This window comes from Callithrix jacchus, chromosome 2 (assembly GCF_049354715.1).
Source record: "Callithrix jacchus isolate 240 chromosome 2, calJac240_pri, whole genome shotgun sequence".
NCBI classification, from domain to species: domain Eukaryota; kingdom Metazoa; phylum Chordata; class Mammalia; order Primates; family Cebidae; genus Callithrix; species Callithrix jacchus.
Window position 1 is genome coordinate 115,016,715 of NC_133503.1, and position 20,163 is coordinate 115,036,877.

General features: G+C 36.7%; 1 protein-coding gene across 1 annotated transcript in view; it reads right to left on the reverse strand.

Moving 5' to 3' along the window:
* Positions 1–20,163, reverse strand: part of ARSK (arylsulfatase family member K) — a 55,282-nt gene that overhangs the window by 29,919 nt on the left and 5,200 nt on the right. Inside the window, exons 2-3 of the mRNA XM_008991790.5 lie at positions 17,614–17,743; positions 15,685–15,844 (exon numbers count right to left, since the gene is read on the reverse strand). Of these exons, the coding sequence (XP_008990038.4) occupies positions 15,685–15,844; positions 17,614–17,743 (290 nt within the window). The remainder of the gene's footprint in view (positions 1–15,684; positions 15,845–17,613; positions 17,744–20,163) is intronic.

Sequence of the window (20,163 nt, forward strand, 5' to 3'; positions counted from 1 at the left end):
TCCTGCCTCAGCCTCCTGACTAGCTAGGATTACAGGCGCATGCCACCAAACCTGGCTAATTTTTGTATTTTTAGTAGAGGTGTGGTTTCTCCATGTTGGCCAGGCTGATCAACCTCAACCAGGCCATGATGGTACTGACCTTAAGTGATCCCCCCGTCTCAGCCTCCCAAAGTACTAGGATTACAGGTGTGAGCTACCACTCCGAGCCAAGGCTACATTCGAACCAGAGTTTTCACACATAAGAAAGTAACCCAGGTGCAGTGGCTCATATCTGTAATCCCAGCACTCTGGGAGGCCGAGGTGGGTGAATCACCTGAGTTAGGAGTTTGAGAGCAGCCTGATCAACATGGAGAAACTGCATCTCTACTAAAAACACAAAATGAGCTGGGTGTAGTGGTGCATTCCTGTAATCCTAGCTACCTGAAAAGCAGAGGTTATAGTGAGCTGAAACTGTGCACTGCACTCCAGCCTGACCAATAAGAGTAAAATACTATCTCAAAAAAAAAAAGAAAGTGTGGGGCATAACAGTGAAAATTTTAAGAAAACTCACTTTAGTCAAATCCCCATTAAATGTTCAATCAACTTCTCAATATTCAGCTTTCTCAGGTAGGCCTACATTACCTACAACTGCTCATTCATTTAAAAAATTTTACATAGGTACATAGTATCTGTTGTGATTCTATTGGAATTCAAACCTCTGTAATGTCTGATTATAAAAACTAAAGGTTTTGTCTTTGAGAGCAGTCACATTCAGGTTTATTTTTAGGCCAATCCTAAAACAAAGTCTAAATTCTATTCTTTAATCTCTTTGAATTGTCAAAATTAGATGTCTCTTGAAGGTCATGAGAAATTATGTCTTGGTTAGTTTTGAAGGAATTTATCATCTCTATAATCTTTCCTCCAGTTCTCCTTCTCCAATAATTATTTTTTAAGATCATTAGAAAATTACAGAAAACATGCTGGGTGCAGTGGCTCACACCTGTTATCCCAGAACTTTGGGAGGCCAAGGTGTGTGGATCACTTGAGGTCAGGAGTTCGAGACAAGCCTGACCAGCATGGTTGGTGAAACTCCATATCTACTAAAAATACCAAAATTAACTGGTGGCATGTGCCTGTAATCCCAGCTACTTGGGAGGATGAAGAAGGAGAATCCCTTGACTGCAGGAGATGAGGCTGCAGTGAGCCAAGATCATGCTATACTGCCCTCCAGCCTGGGCCACAGGGCAAGACTCTGCCTCAAAAAAAAAAAAAAAAAAAGAGAAAATTTACAAAAACATTAGCAAAAAACCCCCCAAAATTACTAATTCTACTGCAATGAGATAACCACTGTAATATTTTGGTGTATCCCATTTTTATCTGGTATGTGAAATACATGTGTACATTTTTTAAAAAAGATGTTGATCACAGTTTTATAATTTTTTAAAAAATTACTGAATTTCATATATTTTATTTGTCCAAGGCCATTAAATACTTTCTACCAGATTTAATTCCTTCATAATATTATATGTATATGTAGGTGGATCACGAGGTCAAGCAATCAAGAGCATCCTGGCCAACATGGTAAAACCCTGTCTCTACTAAAAATACAAAAATTAGCTGGGCATGGTGGCATGTGCCTGTAGTCCCAGCTATTCAGGAAGCTGAGGCAGGAGAATTGCTTGAACCCAGGAGTTGGAGGTTGCAGTGAGCCGAGATCACCCCATCGCACTCCATCCTGGTGACAGAGTGAGACTCTGTCTCAAAAACAAACAAATAAACAAAAGTATCTGTTTAATTCTCAGCTAAACAATTTTTAAACATTTATTAAATATTTTATACTTAAGATATTCATAAACTTTTAACAAAAGTAGTAACAAATAAATATTTCATGAAAATACATACTTGAATCCTAAAATGTTTTATGAAAGCTGTATGTCTGAAGCAGGAAGTACCTTTTGCCACAGATACAAAATGAACTCCACTAAAGTCATGTGGGACCAATCATTTTAGAAAGCGGAATATTTGGCTGGGTATGGCGGTTCACACCTATAATCCCAGCACTTTGGAAGGCTGAGGTGAGTGGATCACCTGAGGTCAGGAGTTCGAGAACAGCCTGGCTAACAAGGCAAAACACTGTCTCTACTAAAAATACAAAAAAATTAGCCAGGTGTGGTGGCAGGTGCCTGTAATCTGAGCTACTTGGGAGGCTGAGGCAGGAGAATCACTTGAACCTGAAAGGTGGGGGTTGCAGTAAGCTGAGATTGTGCGACTTGCTCCAGCCTGCACAGTAAGAGTGAAACTCTGTCTTAAAAAAAAAAAAAAAAAGAAGAAGAAAAGAAAAGAAAGAAAGCTGAATTTTCCTAACAGATGAAGCTTTCTCTTTAAGACACACACACACACACACACACACACGCACACACACACACACACGCGCGCGCACGTGCACATGCGCACATCCATTTGGTTTAGCATTGCCCAGGTTTTTGGGTTTTTTTTTTTTGATAAGTCTTAAATCAGTAACACAGGACTATAATTATGAAAGTAAGCCACTATTCTGGGTTATTATATTATTTGCTGTCATACTGATTAGATAGTCCTTTTTTGAGTTTTTGTACATGCTATTAGTTTTGTTTTTCTTTCATTGACAGACATCAATTTTTAATTATTTCATATGCTTGAGAAATATTTTTTTCACTTAAAATGTTTTCTTTTTAAAATACATTCCATTCTTCCTTAAGTTAAATGTGGGGTATGGTAGGTATACTTGCAGTTGTTAATTCATTTTTAATATTACGAATGCTAGTTTACCTGTGTACTTTTAGATATTTTAACATTCCTCTTTAGACTTGTAAAAGAAGTCTGAGAAGTATGAAAATTCTTATATTCCTTATACTGTAAGTGCCTTATTTTTGAAACTTTGCACCCTAGCCACATACCAGAAAAAGAGGTGCTAAAAGCCAGATTCTTTATTGCTAACTGCAATGGACTGTGGTCAATAACAGAGCCAACTGGAAGGATGGGAAGACTTCTTAGAGGAAAACAGGGAAACCTCTAAGGAATAGCAAATTAGATAAATCAAGAAATTACATAGGTTCCAAAAAGTATACCTAAAATAATAAGAGTTGATCAGAGGGCAAAAAAATATGTTCAAGGATGAGAAGAATACAGCAGAACAATCCCAAGGTTATTATTAGTAAGTAGCAGTATTTTTACTTTATGGAGATTCAAATCCAGCTTATTCAATGAAACATGCAAGTTATTTTCTGACACCTGCCTCACTTGTTATTCAAGTCTGATATGGTTTGGATATGTGTCCCCACCAAATCTCATTGAATTGTGATTTCCAGTGTTGGAGGTGGGGCATGGTGGGAGGTAATTAGATCATGGGGGTGGATCTTTCATGAATGGTTTAGCATCATGCCCTCAGGGCTGTTCTCATGATAGTGAGGGAGTTGTAATGAGATTTTGTTGTATAAAGTGTGTAGTACATCCTGCATATCTCTCTTGCTCCTGATCTGTCCTTGTAAGACATGCCTGCTTCCCCTTTGCCTTCTGCCATAATTGTAAGTTTCCTGAGGTCTCTCCAGAAGCCAAGCAGAAGCTGCTATGTTTTCTGTAGAGCTTGCAGAACTGTGAGCCAATTGAACCTCTTTTCTTTATAAATTCCCCAGTCTCAGGTATTTCTTTTTGATTTGGATGTCTTTGTATATAAGTTTTGCCTTCCTCGGTGGCTCAAGCCTGTAATCCCAGCACTTTGGGAGGCCGAGGCAGGTGGATCACGAGGTCAAGAGATCGAGACCATCCTGGTCAACATGGTGAAACCCCGTCTCTACTCAAAATACAAACAATTATTGTATGCTGGGCATGGTGGTGCGCACCCGTAATCCCAGCTACTTGGGAGGCTGAGGCAGGAGGATTGCCTGAACCCAGGAGGCAGATGTTGTGGTGAGCCGAGATTGCGCCATTGCACTCCAGCCTGGGTAACAAGAGCAAAACTCCGTCTCAAAAAAAAAGAAAAAAAAAAGAAGTTTCATCTTCCTGTCCTCCATTTGAGCCTACTGATATTCTATTTCTATTGGAGTCCATCTAATTTAAAACATTTTTAATTTTAAAATTCACTTTCTAAAAAGTGTACACTACTGCAGGTGTGGTGGCTTGTACCCGTAACCCCAATTACTCAGGAGGCTGAGAGGGGAGGATTGCTTGAGCCCAAGAGCATGATGCTATAGTGAGGTATGGTCATACCACTGCACTCCAGCCTGGGTGAAAGAGCAAGACCTTGTTTCAAAATATTTACCATTAAGAGAAAATATATTCCATTAGGAAAAAATCTTTGCCATTAAAACTGTAACACAATGTTTTATTATCAATTATAATATGCAAAAGGAGATCAACTTCATTATGGGCAGCTAAACATAATATAATAAACTTTACTAATTAGATGGGAAAAATCCAAGAATTGTAGTGAGGTTATAGGCTCAGAGCTATCACTTGTGTTTCAAGAAACTGATGTAGGAGTTATGGTTGTCAGCAATCTGAAGATGGCCTATGAGGCTGCTTCAGCCAAGAATTTCCTAGTCATCACAAGTAAAGGTTCTGGATAAAAAAAAAAGAAATCAAGTTCTTCCACTGCCAGAAAATATCATGCTGAGAGTGCACCCAGAATAATGTATGTTTTTCTAAATATTGAATTTAAATAAAGGTAATAAGATGAAGAATTCTAAAAAAAATACTAAAGTAACTGACATAATGAATATCTTTCTTCAGTATAAGAAAAAAATAATAAATTCCTCTTCAGTATGAAGAAGACTGATCTAGAGGTATATGTGATCTTAGACTATAAAATAATAGCAATGGATGAGATGAACATGGGCTAACTCATTAGGCTGCAGAATTAAGAGGGGCTGAAGGGTGCACTATGGTCACTGTTCTGAGTTCTGTTGATTCTCTTAATCAGTCTCGTTCAATTTAGAAAGCCTTTGCTGCTGATCTGGAGGCCTGTTAGGTCAGGAAGAGTAGTGTCAGCAGCCTATGATTTGCTACCATTTGCTGTTAGCCAAGAGGCTTGTGCTGAAGAGTTTTATTCACAGCAGTTCTCTTATTTTGGAAGTAGGCCTTCATTTTTCATTTGTTTCAGAAGATTAAACATTGCCTATTGTGGAGATGGAGGCAGAGCAAGATGGCCAAATAGAAGCTTCCACCAATCTTCTTCCCTGGAACACCAAATTTAACAATTATCTACACAAAAAAGCACCTTCATCAGAACCAAAAATCAGGTAAGCAACCACAGGACATGGTTTTAACTTTATATCACTAAAGGAGGGACCGAAGAGGGTAAGAAAGACAGTCTTGAATTGCTCACACCACCCCCTGCATTACCTCAGGAGTGGCTGCATGGCATGGAGAGAGAATCTGTGCACTCAGGAGGAGAGCACAGTTGATTGTGGTACCTTGCATTGGAACTCAGTGCTACCTGTCACAGTGGAAAGCAACACCAGGCAGGACTCAGCTGACACCCACAGAGGGAGCTATTTGAATGGATTTAAAAAAAAAAAATAAAGACCCAATGATGTGTTGCCCACAAGAAACACACTTCATCTATACAGACATACATAAACTGAAAATAAAGGGCTGGAAAAAGATATTCCATGCCAACGGAAAGAAAAAAAAAGCAGGAGTAGCTATACTTAGACAAAAATAGATTTAAAGATAAAAACCATAAAAAGAGAAAAAGAAATTCATTATATAATGATAAAGGGGCCAATGCAGCAAGATGATGTAACAATTATAAATATATATGTACCCAACAGTGGAGCACCTAGACATATAGAGCAAATATTATTAGAGCTAAAGAGAAAGATAGACCTCAATATAATAATATCTGGAGACTTCGACAATCCACTTTCAGCTTTGGACAGATCTTCCAGACAGAAAATCAACAAAGAAACATTGAATTTCATCTGCACTATAGACTAAATAGAACTAATAGGTGTTTACAGAACATTTCACCCAATAGCTGCAGAATACACATTCTTCTCAAGACATGGATCATTCTCCAGGATAGACCATATGTTATGTCACAAAACAAGCCTTAAAACATTCAAAAAATATTTAAAAACATTGAAATTATATCTAGTATTTTCTCTGACCACAATGGAATAAAACTAGAAGTCAACAACAAGAGGAATTTGGGAAACTATATAAACACATGGAAATTAAATAATATGCTCCTGAATAACCAGTGGGTCAATGAAAAAATTAAGAAAGCAATTTAAAAATTTATTGAAACAAATGATAATGAAAACATAACATAGCTGGGCTGGGCAAGGTGGCTCACATCTGTAATCCCAGCACTCTGAGAGGCCAAGGCTGGCAGATCACTTGAAGTCAGTAGTTCAAGGCCAGCCTCGCCAAAATGATGAAACACTGCCTCTACCAAAAATGCAAAAATTAGCTGGGCATGGTGGTGTGTGCCTGTAGTCCCAGCTACTTGTGAGGCTGGCACTACAGGCACAAGAATCACTTGAGCCTGGGAGGTGAAGGTTGCAGTGAGCTGAGATTGTGGCACCACATTCCAGCCTGGATGACACAGCAAGAGTCTGTCAAAAAAAAAAAAAAAAAGAGAGAGAAAAGAAAAGAAGGAAGGAAGAAAACATACCAAAACTTATGGGATACAGCAAAAACAGTACTAAGAGTGAAGTTTATAGCTCTAAGTGCCTACATAAAAAAAAGTAGAAAAACTTAAAATAACCTAATAATTCATTTTAAAGAACTAGAAAAGCAAAAGCAAACAAAACCCAAAATTAATAGAAGAAAAAAATAATATACATCAGAGAAGAAATAAATAAAATTTAAATAATAAAAAAATACAAAAGATCAACAAAATGAAAAGTTGGCTTTACAAACAGATAAACAAAATGGGCAAACCTTTAGCCACACTAAGAAAAAAAAGAGAGAAGACCCAAATAAATAAAATGAGACATGAAAAAGGCATTACAACTGATACTGTAGAAAAAAATCAAAGATCATTAAAGACTACTGTGAGCAACTATATGCCAATAAATTGGAAACATGAAAAGTAATAAATTCCCAGAAACATAAAACCTGCCAAGATTAAACTATAAAGAAATCCAAAGCCTGATAACAAGTAATGAGTTAGAGCTACAATAAAAAGTCTCCCAGCAAAGAAAAATCCAGGACCCAATGGCTTACTGATGAATTTTACCTAACATTTAAAGAAGAATGAACAACAATGCTACCCAAACTATTCCAAAAACATAGAGAAGGGAATACTTCTGAACTCATTCTACAAGATCAGATTCAGTGCAATACATATACCCAAACCAGACAAAGATACATCAAAAAAGAAAACTACAAGTGAATATCACTGTTGAACATTGATGCCAAAATCCTCAACAAAATACTAGCAAACTGAATTCAACAACAGATTAAAAAGATCATTGATCATAACCAAGTAGGATTTATCCCAGGGATGCAAGGATGGTTCAACATATGCAAATCAATCACTGTGATACATCGTATCAACAAAATGAAGGATAAAAACCACCACATGATCATTTCAACTGATGGTGAAAAAACTTTTAATAAAATTCAGCATCCTTTATGATCCCCTACCACCACAAAAAATACTGGGTATAGAAGGAACATACCTCAACATAAAGACACGTACAACAAACCCACAGTAGTATATTACTGAATAAGAAAAACTGAAAGGCCTTCCTCTATAATCTGGAACACAACGAGAATGCCCACTGTCACCACTGTTATTCAACATAGTACTGGGAGTCCTAGCTAATCAGAAAAGAGAAAGAAATAAAGGGCATCAAAATTGAAAAGGAAGAAGTCAAATTATTCTTGTTTACAGATTATGTGCTCTTTCATTTGGAAAAACCTAAAAACTCCACCAAAATACTATTAGAGATTATAAGTTCAGTAAAGTTGCAGTACATGAAATTAACATACAAAGATCAGTAGCATTTCTACATGCCAGTAGCAAACAAATTGAAAAAGAAATGAAGAACGTAATCCCATCCCATGAGGGAAACCTTCAGAAATGAAGAAAGTAGCAGCTACAAAAAGTACTTAGGAATTAACTAAAGAAGTAAAAGATCTCTACAATAAACACGACTAAAGATTGATAAAAGCAATTGAGAGGACACAAAAAACTGAAAAGTGGTTCCATATTTCCATATTCATGGATTGAAAGAATCAATAATGTTAAAATGTCCATACTACTGAAAGCAATCTACAGATTCAATGCAATACATATCAAAATACCAATAACACTGTTCATAAAAATAGAAAAAACAATCCTAAAATTTATATGGAACCACAAAAACAAAACAAACCCAGAGTAGCCCAAGCTGTCCTGAGCAAAAAGAACAAAATTGGAGGAATCACATTACCTGCCTTCAAATTATACTACAGAGCTTTTGTAACCAAAATAGCATGGTACTGGCATAAAAACAGATACATAAGACCAATGAAAGAGAGAACCCAGAAACAACTCCATATACCTATGGTGAACTCATTTTCAACAGAGGTGCCAAGAACGTATATTGGGGGAAGGATAGTCTCTTTAATAAATGGTGTTGGGAAAATGATATCCATATGCAGAAGAATGAAATTAGATCCCTATCTCGTACCACATTAAAAATCAAATCAAAATGGATTAAAGACTTAAATCTGAGACCTCAAGCTATGAAATGACAAAAATAAAACATTGGGGAAACTTTCTAGGACACTGGTCTGGACAAATATTTCTTGAGTAATACCCCACAAACACAGGCAACTAAAATAAAAATAGACAAATGGGAGCACATCAAGTTAAAAAGCTTTGCACAAGGGAAACAATAAAAAAAGTGAAGACACAATCCACAGATGGGAGAAAACATTTGAAAACTATACATTTGATAAGATATTTATAATCAGAATATATAAGGAGCTCAAAGAACTTTACGGGACAAAAATCTAATAATCTGATTACAGACAAAAGATCTGAACAGACATTTCCTAAAAGAAGACATACAAATGGCAAACAGATATATGAAAAGATGCTCATATTTACCTGTTTAATGATCTCTAATGATCAACACTGATCATTAGAGAAATGTAAATCAAAACTATAATGAGATACTATCTCAGCTAAAATGGATTTTATCCAAAAGTCAGGCAATAACAAATGCTGGCAAGGATATGGAGCAAAGGGAACCCTCGTACAACTGTTGGTGGGGATATAAATTAGTATAACTAGCATGATGAACAATTTGGAGGTTCCTCAAAATACTAATAGGGCTGCCATATGATCCAGTAATCTCACCGTTAGATATACACCCAAAAGAAAGAAAATCTGTGTATCAAAGAGATATCTGCACTTCCATGTTGATTACAGCACTAGTCACAATAGCCAGGATTTGTAAGCAACCAAAATATCCATTAATAGACAAATGGGTAAAGAAAATGTGGTACTAATACACAATAGAGTACTATTCAGCTATAAAAAAGAATAAGATTCAGTCATTTGCAACAACACGGATAGAACTGGAGGTCACTATGTTAAGTGACATAAACCAGGCACAGAAAAGCAAATTTCACATGTTCTCATTTATTTGTGGGAGCTAAAAATTAAACAGTTGAACTTATGGAGACAGACAGCAGAATGATGGTTTACCAAAGGCTGGGCAGAATAGTTGGAGTAGGGACAGTGGGAATGATTAATGGGTACAAAAATATAGAATGAATAAGATCTAATATTTGAAAATAAAACAGGGTGACTATGGTCAATAATCATTTAATTGTGTATTTTTAAATGACTAAAAGAGTATAATTGGATTGTTTGTAACACAAAGGACAAGTGCTTTGAGGGGGTGAATACTTCATTTACCCTAATGTTTTCATCACACATTATATGCCTGTATCAAAATAACTCCTGTACTCCCTAAGTATATACACTTATTATGCACCCATATCAATTAAAGATATTGCTTATTTTGACTTGGTTTAGAAAAGTATTAACCTACATGATCAGACAACATGCATAATTGCAATGGCAGGATGAAATGACAGAGGATTTGATTTTAGATTTTCAACAAGACAGAATCTAGGAAAAACAACACAGCAGCTTGTTTAATTTCTCTTCTTATAACATTAGAATGTAAGTTCCATGACACTGGAGATTTTTGTGTTATGATTACTAGTGTATTTGCATCATCTAAAAATGAAGTCTGGTACATAGTAGCTGCTCAAAAAGACTAGCTTAGAGGATATTACAAATACCTGATTCTACTTTTGTAACTTAAATAAGGATCATCTTCTAGTCTTAGTACTTCAAGAAATTCTACTTAATATTAAATTTTGTATTATACTGATGTTAGAAATTGAGTTTTAAAAATTTTCAAATTACCTCCTAATTCTATACACTTTCTATACACAATTCTATAAATTTTCTTTGTTTTATTCTAAAAAAATTGATGTAGTGTCAACTGGATCTGATCCCTTAGAATATAGAAGAATAGATATTTAAAAGGTAGCCAATAATTTTAAGTGTGACATTCCTAAGACCCATGCTGATGAGCATAAAATATCTAGTTTTAGACATGTTTTCTCAATCTCTATACTTAAGACATTTTGGACTTGATGTTTCTTTGTGAGAAAAGGGGCTGTTTTGTGCATTATAGACTGTTTAGCCACAACCCTGGCTTCTACCCACAAGATGCCAGCAAAATAACCCCGATGTTAACACCAAAAATGTCTCCAGACATTGTCAAATGTCCTCTTGGTACCAAGGGGTGGAGGTGGAGGGGTATGGCAGGGAGAGTGACTGCCCTCAGTTGAAAACCACTATTTTAGATATTGGGAATATATAGGAAAGCAAACATAATAAAAATACCCTATGAATTAAATACAAAAGTTTTCTTTCAGTGGCTAAGAAGACATAGCAAATTTGAATTTGGATCCAGTATAACACAATACATATAATGCAAGGGACAGATGAGTATCAGAAATTGATAAACCACTTAACTGTACTCCATTGAAGCTATAGAATTTCAGAGTAGAAGAACTTCTGAAGTCATCTAGGAAAAGCTCATTAGACTAAACTGGGATTCTAAGCAGATAAATTACTGCCCAAGGTCTTATCATCAGCAAATGGCATCTTTATGAGTAATACTACCTGTATCTCTTTAACAACTGTACAGATGAAACAACTGTGCAGCCCATAGAGATCCTAGTATGGTGTGGTATGTTATATATAATAAGGGACACTTAACTGGATTAGTGTTCCTAAATTGGTAGCATCACTGGCGCCGAAAAAAGACAGATGAATGTATTATAATAATAAAGAAACCTATAATTTTGGCTGAAAATACAAGCAGGTTCAAAAATGGCCAGTTTCAATAATAAAGAGTTATAATAACTTACATTTTGATTTTGAAGGTCAATCTATCAACAACACCAAATGCCCCTATTTATGAAATTTGATGTTGAGAGACCATGTTTTGTTCTGAGACCTGTTTTTAAGTTTGCACTGGAAAATAATGTGCTATAATTCATATAACCTTCAGACATGCTATTAGCAGCAACCTTAACCTACTTGTCAGCCAAATGTCTGTGTGGGTATATACAGCACTCATAAAAATATTCCTGGTGGCTTATTCCAATTTCCTAAGCTCTGATGAGATTGTGAGTACACGAAAATATGCTTTAAGCAAGTACTGCCCTGAAAACCATCTTTGACATCCCCAAAATATCAACATCTAAGTGGTTTTTTCCCCTACTGATTTTAGAATTCCATGTGACAAAGAAAGAACTTCTAAATATTAATATTTAAAAAGTTAAAGCCGGGTGTGGTGGCTCAAGCCTGTAATCCCAGCACTTTGGGAGGCCGAGGCAGGTGGATCACGAGGTCAAGAGATCGAGACTATCCTGGTCAACATGATGAAACCCCGTCTCTACTGAAAATACAGAAAACTAGCTGGGCATGGTGGTGCATGCCTGTAATCCCAGCTACTCAGGAGGCTGAGGCAGGAGAATTGCCTGAACCCAGGAGGTGGAGGTTGCAGTGAACCCAGATCGCGCCATTGCACTCCAGCCTGGGTAACAAGAGCGAAACACCGTCTCAAAAAAAAAAAAGTTAAAAAAACTAGGATATCATCTGTTAGTTGCAGATATATATAAAATACTGATAATGAACAAGTGATATGATCCTGTGTTACACAGAATATCAATGTTTATCAAATAATAAACTGTAGGTACTTCAAAATAACTTTTTCATTCATTCATTCATCAAAAATTTAATTGTGAACCTACAATGTACTGGTACTATGCTGGCAAATGGGAATAAAGCAGAGAGAGAGAGAGATTAAAGTCCTTGCTCTCCATGGATAATTATCCTTCTGTAGAATAAAAGTTGGGTCATATTTTAATCATGTCACATATAAGAATAAAAGTTACAGGGAATATATGGCATTGAATCCTAGATAATTTTTATTAAAAACAATAAACAAGATAAGTTATTATCTTACTTTAGATTGGGCTTACATTCTAAAAAAGAGAAAGATTTTAAAGAAAAATTTGTGAAACTCCATAAGGTAACTAGCAATGCAAAGCACTTTAGAAACATGATGGTTATGGCTGGGCATGGTGGCTCACACCTGTAATTCCAGCACTTTGGGAGGCTGAGGAGGCCAAGGCAGGCAGATCACAAGGTCAGGGGTTTGGGACCAGCCTGACCAACATGGTGAAATGCCGTCTCTACTAAAAATACAAAAATTAGCCAGGTGTGGTGGCACACTCCTATAATCCCAGCTACTAGGGAGGCTGAGGCAGGAGAATCGCTTGAGAGGCAGAGGTGGCAGTGAGCCAAGACTGCACTGTTATACTCCAGCCTGGGCAACAGAGCAAGACTCCATCTCAAAAAAGAAAAGATGGTTATATAAATGTTAGACTGCAATTCGGGTTAAGCCATTTTCATAATAATTATCTTTCCGTTGAGTAAATGCTTACTCTATGCCAGGCACTGCTAAATATTTTATGTTATTCCACTTAATCCTTATATAATATCTTTCAACTCATATAAAACACAGTCATTCAATGAGGTTGGTATCATTAATTCTTACAGATAACTTACAGAACACTGACACTTAATGCCAAGTAACTTGTCCAATAATTCTTACAGAACATTGACACTCAATATCAAATAACTTGCCCAAGGTTACAAGCCTGGTAAGCAGAGAAGCTGGGCATCTCACTGCTCTGACAGACACAAAGCCTGTGCTCCTCCTCCTACAGGTACCTCCTCTCCGGCCCTTTCTTTCTGATATTAGCAGGGCAGAGTAGGGGAACAGGATTTTGCACAGAGATACTAGCTCATACAATAGTCTAGAAGTAGCAAAACACATGTTAAGGAAAGTTTTAAAAGACCAGATATATACTGAGGGATGGAGAAAGTGGTGTGAAATGATACTGGGGGTAGGCAGGGGCTAGATCATGTAGGGTCTCATAAATCATGTTGTAGATTTGGGATTTTAACTAACCTGCAGAGAGAAACCATTGAAGGATTTTAAGCAAGTGTGTCATGTAATCAGACATACATTTAAGAAAGATCATTCTGGCTGCCTATAGAAATACAGTAAGAAGAGTCCAGGTAGAAGTCCATTTTAATAGCTTAGGCAAGAGATGAGAGTAGCTTGGTGGAGATGGTGAGATGTGAATAAATTGGAGAAATAATTCAGCAGTAAAACTGACTACATTTGAAAATGCATTAGAAGACAGAGTAAAGAATAGGAATGTCAGGATGGCTTCTGCATGTCCCGTACTGCTTTCTCTCAGATTTTGGAGGACGGAAAAGGAAAGAAATTTAACAGTAACCAGGAGAGCAATATTAATGTTCAGATTATTCTAGATTATTTTAGTGTCTGTTTACCTGAAGCTCACTGTATTCATTTCCTAGAACTGTCAGAATAAATTATTACAAATTGTGTGGCTTAAAACAACAGGAATCTGTTCTCCCACAGTTCTGGAAGCTGTTAAGTCTAAAATCAAGGAGCCTCCGAAGGCTCTGGCAGAATTTTTCCTTGCCTCTTCTTAACTTATGGTGGCTCCTGGCAGTTTCTCCTTCTTTGGCTTGCACCTGCATCACTATCTCTGCTTCTGTCTTCCCATTGTTTTCTTTTATGTGTGCTTATGTCCTTGTTCCTCTTCTAATAATGACAGCAGTCATGATTTCATCTTGAGATCCTTACTAATTACATCTGCAAACAGGGTCTATTTTCCAATAAGGCCACATTCTGAAGTTCTTTCTAGGTGGTCATGAAATTTGGGAGAGCATTATTCAACCTACTACATTCATCACTATTTTTGTTACCTTAATTTTTTTTTATTATTTATCATCATCAATAGTATTATCACCATCACAACAACCATTACCAATAACCTTCGATTAGCATTTGCCTGGGTAAGAAAGAGGGACTCTAATCCCTAATATGTATTTGTGTTGGGGGTCATAAGTGTTGGGGGGTTCCAAGACCACACCCAAGTTCAGTAGGAGGAATTGCAGGACTCAGAATATAGCTGCATTCATGGCAATAATTTATTACATAAAAGGATATGCAGTGAAATCAGGAAAAAGATGCTTAAGACAAAGTTCGGAAGAAACGAGGCACAAGCTTCCAGACGGAGTCGCAGAGGACCTAATTCTTCCACCGTCAAATTGTGACAACACATGTGAAGTGTTGTTTCTGCTCATTAGAGAATCAGAACCCAGGTTTTTTTGGTGGGGGTGCTGAGGACCTAATTTTTCCACCATCAAATTGTGACAACACATGTGAAGTGTTGTTTCTGCTCAATAAAGAATCAGAACCCAAGTTTTTTTGGTGGGGGTGCTGACTACATAAGCACCCTCTGCTTAGCACAGGCCAAAATTCCAGACTCCTGGAAGGAAAGCTAGTAATTGGCATAAGCCACACTATACAAATGCTCCAGGCACATAATAGGCCACTCTTATCAATTAAGGAATAGTAGGAATACTTCTGAAATCTAAGTTCCCAGATACCAGACAAGGGCCAACCTTGCAAGCAGGCCTTTCTAAGTATAGCAGTCTCAGGCCTCCTAAGTTAGCTCTTTTCTGAACTTAGTGATACATTTAATCCTCACAGCAAAGAAATTACAGTGTCTACATCTAGACAATGTGTCCAAGATCAGACTACTACAATGCTAGTAATAAACAGAAACTATAATTCAAAGTAGACAATCGGATTCTTGACCTCTGCTCTTAACCACTATGCTTGGCCGCCTGGTTTTTGAGGACTTAGTAAAATGAAAGAAAAAAAACGGTTACAATAGACTCAAGTTGGAGGGAACTGACCAAGGAAAGTAGCAAGAAGGCTATGATTTTAAAATTAATAATACAGTAGCCATTATATAAAGGAAATTCAATGAAAATAAAGCATGGGCTAAACATTATAAACCTTTAATGTTTAAGAAAAACAAAATCACTAGTATATTAGCAATTTTAATGTTTCAGGAAGATTAAAGAAAGCTAAAATTTCAGCCTAATTAACACAATCAAGGGATTAAGAGATTTACTTTCACCTTAGTGGAAAAATTAAAAAATTAAAGTCAAAAAGATTACATGCATATGCTATGGCAGAGGGCAGTTCATGAAGACTATTTTTGTTTTATTTTTACCTGATGGAGTGATGTCCTGAAGTATAGTCTAGTTTCCCAAATTTCTGTGTTCGGTAGCCATGCCTTTCCATGACATCCATCCATGTTGTATAATTTGAATCTAGACCCTTAAAATTATTCCAAGATTCTGTTAAGTGAGTGAAGAGACCACTCCACATTGCTGAGAAAAAAAAAAAAGGAATTGGGATTAAGGTGAAGCTTAACAATTTGACTGTTAAGACAATTACTCTGAGAGAGCAGTCCACTAGTGTAGAGCTCATGCTTTGCAATAAGACGTACCCAGATTAGGTGCTTTACCAAATATTCCTGACTGTTATCTCATTTTATCAGGTAGATACTCTGTGGGGAGTTACCATTTCCATTTCACAGATGAGTTGACTACTGCTTAGAGGTTAAGTTACTTAAGGTAAATATAGCTGAAATTAAATATAAATCCTGTGTAACTAGAGGACTCTTTCAATCATAAAAATAACCACTAAGTATTTATTGGTTAAGTTTCTAAATCAGTCAATTAAAATATAGATCTCATTTCCTCAATATCATCGGCTCTTCCCTTATTCCCTGTCCTTTTGCTGACTTTGCAAAACTCTAAGTGTGCTATGCCTCATCTCTCATTTTGTACAACTATGATTGTTTAGTCAATAAATGCTTTTTTCCTTTTCCCATTCTGGTACATAAATAGAAAGTTAGAGTCAGCTTTCTTTTTTCATCTAGCAAGATGTTTTCTGAGAAGTGGAATAGGAGATTACCTGGGTTTGAATCCCAATAACACCAGTTACTGAGTAGCCTTTGATAAATTATTTAACCTTGTTATATTTGCTCTTCAGAATATACTTCTTCCAGGAAAAACAACATCTAACATTTTTGAGACCTCTAGAGTTCATTGGCCACTTTCTCATTATTTAATGTGATGCTCAGAACAACCCTGTGAGGTACACAGTACACACAGCAATTTGCAGATAAGAAGACTGAGTGACTTCCTTGACATGGTACATTGAGGATTAGCATCCAGGTCATTGTTTTGCCCAAGCCCACTGCTCATTCTAGTTTACAGTTAACAAAACTGTTTTTTAATATGCCTGGGCCTTCATTATTGAAATACCATTTACAATATAGTTTAATTTCCTTTTTAATCACTGGTAATAATATAGTTGATAGTGTTGAAAATACAGGTGAAAAAAGTTGTAACTCAAATCACAGAGAAAATCATCTCATTTACAGACAAACCAAATCACTGAGTTTATGGATTCCAAGGCAACAATCATAAACCAGAAAATAGGAAAAAAGGAAAACAACTATCATACAATAGATAAATTTATAAAAATGGCAGTTTTTCCTATTTGTTAATTATTCATGGCTTAATGTCATTGACATTCTGCCACTAAAACTATGCCTATTTGTTAAATTATTATTATAAAAGTGAACTATCTGACTTAGAATAAAAGTGAATTGAGACTGAAAGAAAGAGGTAAAGTATGTAATCTGAAATAATAAAAAATTCAGGTAAATCTGAATATAAGTTGTAATACTTTATGATATATGCTAATGTTCATAGAAGTCCTCCCAATTACCTGTATGGTTCCTGAAAATTTTCCCTGGAAACAGAACTCTTTTAGGAAATATGAGTACTCCCTCATTTGCATGGATGGAAAAAATATTGTTAATCCCCAGTCAAAAGGAAATGAAATAGTAACACATGAACTAGACACCATTCCAAATGATAAAAATTCCTACTCTTGAAAAATTCATTACAATTTGAACAACCCCCAAAGCCAATATATACCTTAAAATGCACATCTTTTATATTCAAGAAGTTTTAATGAGGTGAAATATAAGAAACTATTCTACTTTTAGGTATAATCTTTTAAATCGTGAATATATTTTCAGTGTGTAGCCACTTTCTTCCATTCACATTAAGGATGTTCATACCTGCACGTGATGGGCAACAGATTGGAGAGTTTGTGTAGGCATTCAGAAAGGAAGTCCCACGTGCCTTCATAAAGTTGATAAAAGGAAGTTTCACTACCTGACTTCCTGGATGAAATGTTAACCTTCCATCCTGGCAATAAAGAAATTTAATTAGCACTGATTGTATTACCAAAGAAGAAAATGGTTTTCTTTAACCATAAAATTTACAATGACAAAAGACTTCAGTATGATTTTAATAATCCTCAAAAGGTAAAAACAAAACGAGTACAGAGAGTGTTCCCAGTATCTGGAACATGAATATCTAGAATTCAATGCACTGTTACACCTGGATTCATTTGAATACAGTAAATAAAGGACTTCCTGGAAAGTTCTTTTGGGGGATGATGAACTAAGTATTTACTTAACACTTAACTATGTGCCAGTTACTGTGCAAAATCTGAGGATGCAATGGTGAATAAAACAGAGTCCTTGCCCCCATGAAGCTTACAGTCTAGTGGGAAAGGCAAAAGTATATTGGCAAATAAACCACAAATAATTACAAATTATGATGTGCGATTTGAAAAAAATCTGAGATACAGAAGGACAAGAGAGACCTACATTAGACAGTGTGGACAGAGAAGCCTTCTCTAGGATGTATGAGACATAAAGAATGAGCAAGATCCAGCTATTCAAAGAATTTAAGAGACATACAAAGTTTGAGATATCTGTGAGTTGGAAGTGGCGATATCAATTAGGCAGCTGGTGTGGAATGTGGTGGCCCATCCCTGTAATCCCAGCACTTTGGGAGGCTGAGGTGGGAGAATAGCTTGAGCTCTGGAGTTAGAAACCAGCCTGAGCAACATGCGAGACCCCATTTCTACAAAAAAATTAGTCAGCTTGATAAATGAGTCTGAAGATTAGAAAATGTTTGGGCTGGAGATATGCATTTTGGAGATGAACTAGGAATTGAAAAATTCACCTTGGTAAAGAGAAAAGACAGAAAAAAGAATATTCCAGTCCTGGAGTTTTATCTATTATATGGTTTCAACATAATAATAAATAAATTACAGTTTAAAACATGAGCCAACCCAAAATATAGAGTATATCTAAACCCTTGAGATATCTGAGATTTCCAAATAGAGATACAAAGCAGGCCGTTGGATACAGACAGGAATCTGGAGTTCAAAGTCTATCTTGGTGAAATAAAACTTGGGAGTATTTAGCTTATTCATGGTTTGAAAACTGTGAGACTAAATAAAACCTTTTAGGGAGAAAGGGAAAGGAAAGGAAATAAAGGGGTCTAGAAGAAGCTGTGAAGGAATCTAAGAGGAGAAAGCAGCATGGGAAACTGAGAAAGAATGAATGGCCAATGGAGGAAAATGCGAGGAGACCAAGTGCCATGACAGCTGAGAGAAGACAGTATGCCAAGAAAGCAGTAACATCTGCTGTGTTAAGAATGCACCTGAAATGAAGCCAGAAATGCCTCATTTGGAATTGGCAGTATGAAGACAGCTGGTGACCTTGACAAGAGCACTTTCAATGGGTGGTAAAGATAAACAGCTAAACCGGAAAGGGGAAGGAATGGGAGGCAAGAAAGGGAGGCAGCAGGGGGAAGAAAGAAAGCTCTTCTAAGAAGTTATTTTGCAAAGCAAAACAGAAAAAATGGGATGGATATTAGAGAATGGTGTGTTAGCTGGAAGAAAATGTGGGATTAAAGTCAGTTCTTTTTTAAGATGAGAAAATTATGCATGTTTTATGTCAAAATAAATTACCACTTCCAGCAAGAGTAATCATTGAATGCTAAGCAGATAACTACTGATTTCCTCAATGATGAGCTAGAAAGCTGAAGACACATGTGCATAGTGGACAGGTGCAGTGGCTCATGCCTGTAATCTCAGCACTTCAGGAAGCTGAGGCAGGCGGATCACCTAAAGTCAGGAGTTCAAGGCCAGCCTGGCCAACATGGTGAAACCTCATCTCTACTAAAAATACAAAAATTAGCCAGGCGTGGTGTTGGGCGCCTGTGATCCCAGCTACTTGGGAGGCTGAGGCAGAAGAATCACTTGAATCCAGGAAGGAGAAGTTGCAGTGAGCTGAGATGGTACCACTGCACTCCAGCATGAGGGACAGAGTTAGACTCCATATCAGAAAAAAGAAAAAAAAAAGTGCATAGCCCTCCCTCATGAGAATTGCTTTAAGCCCTTACATTTGAATGCTCAGAAATTTATCCTCACAAATTCCAAATGTCTAAATATCTCATGCTTACCATCTTTTGGACATGGGGAGATAACAATTTGTGGCCACTGCTTAGAATCTAGACAACCTAGCCACCCAGGCTTATCTGGCTGGGGGATGGAGCAGGAGGTCACAAGGTAGAACTGTCTTAAAATGCTATATAATTCAAATACTGGGACTTAGACTGCAGGTCCTGCAGGCTAGGTTCAAATTGGTGTAACTACCATTGCAAATGGCTACTGCAGCATATCAATAACTAATGTATCAGATTAAAATCAATATTAGTGACTTCGGGACTCATTTCTATGACAAGCACAGGAACATCATCTGTATCAA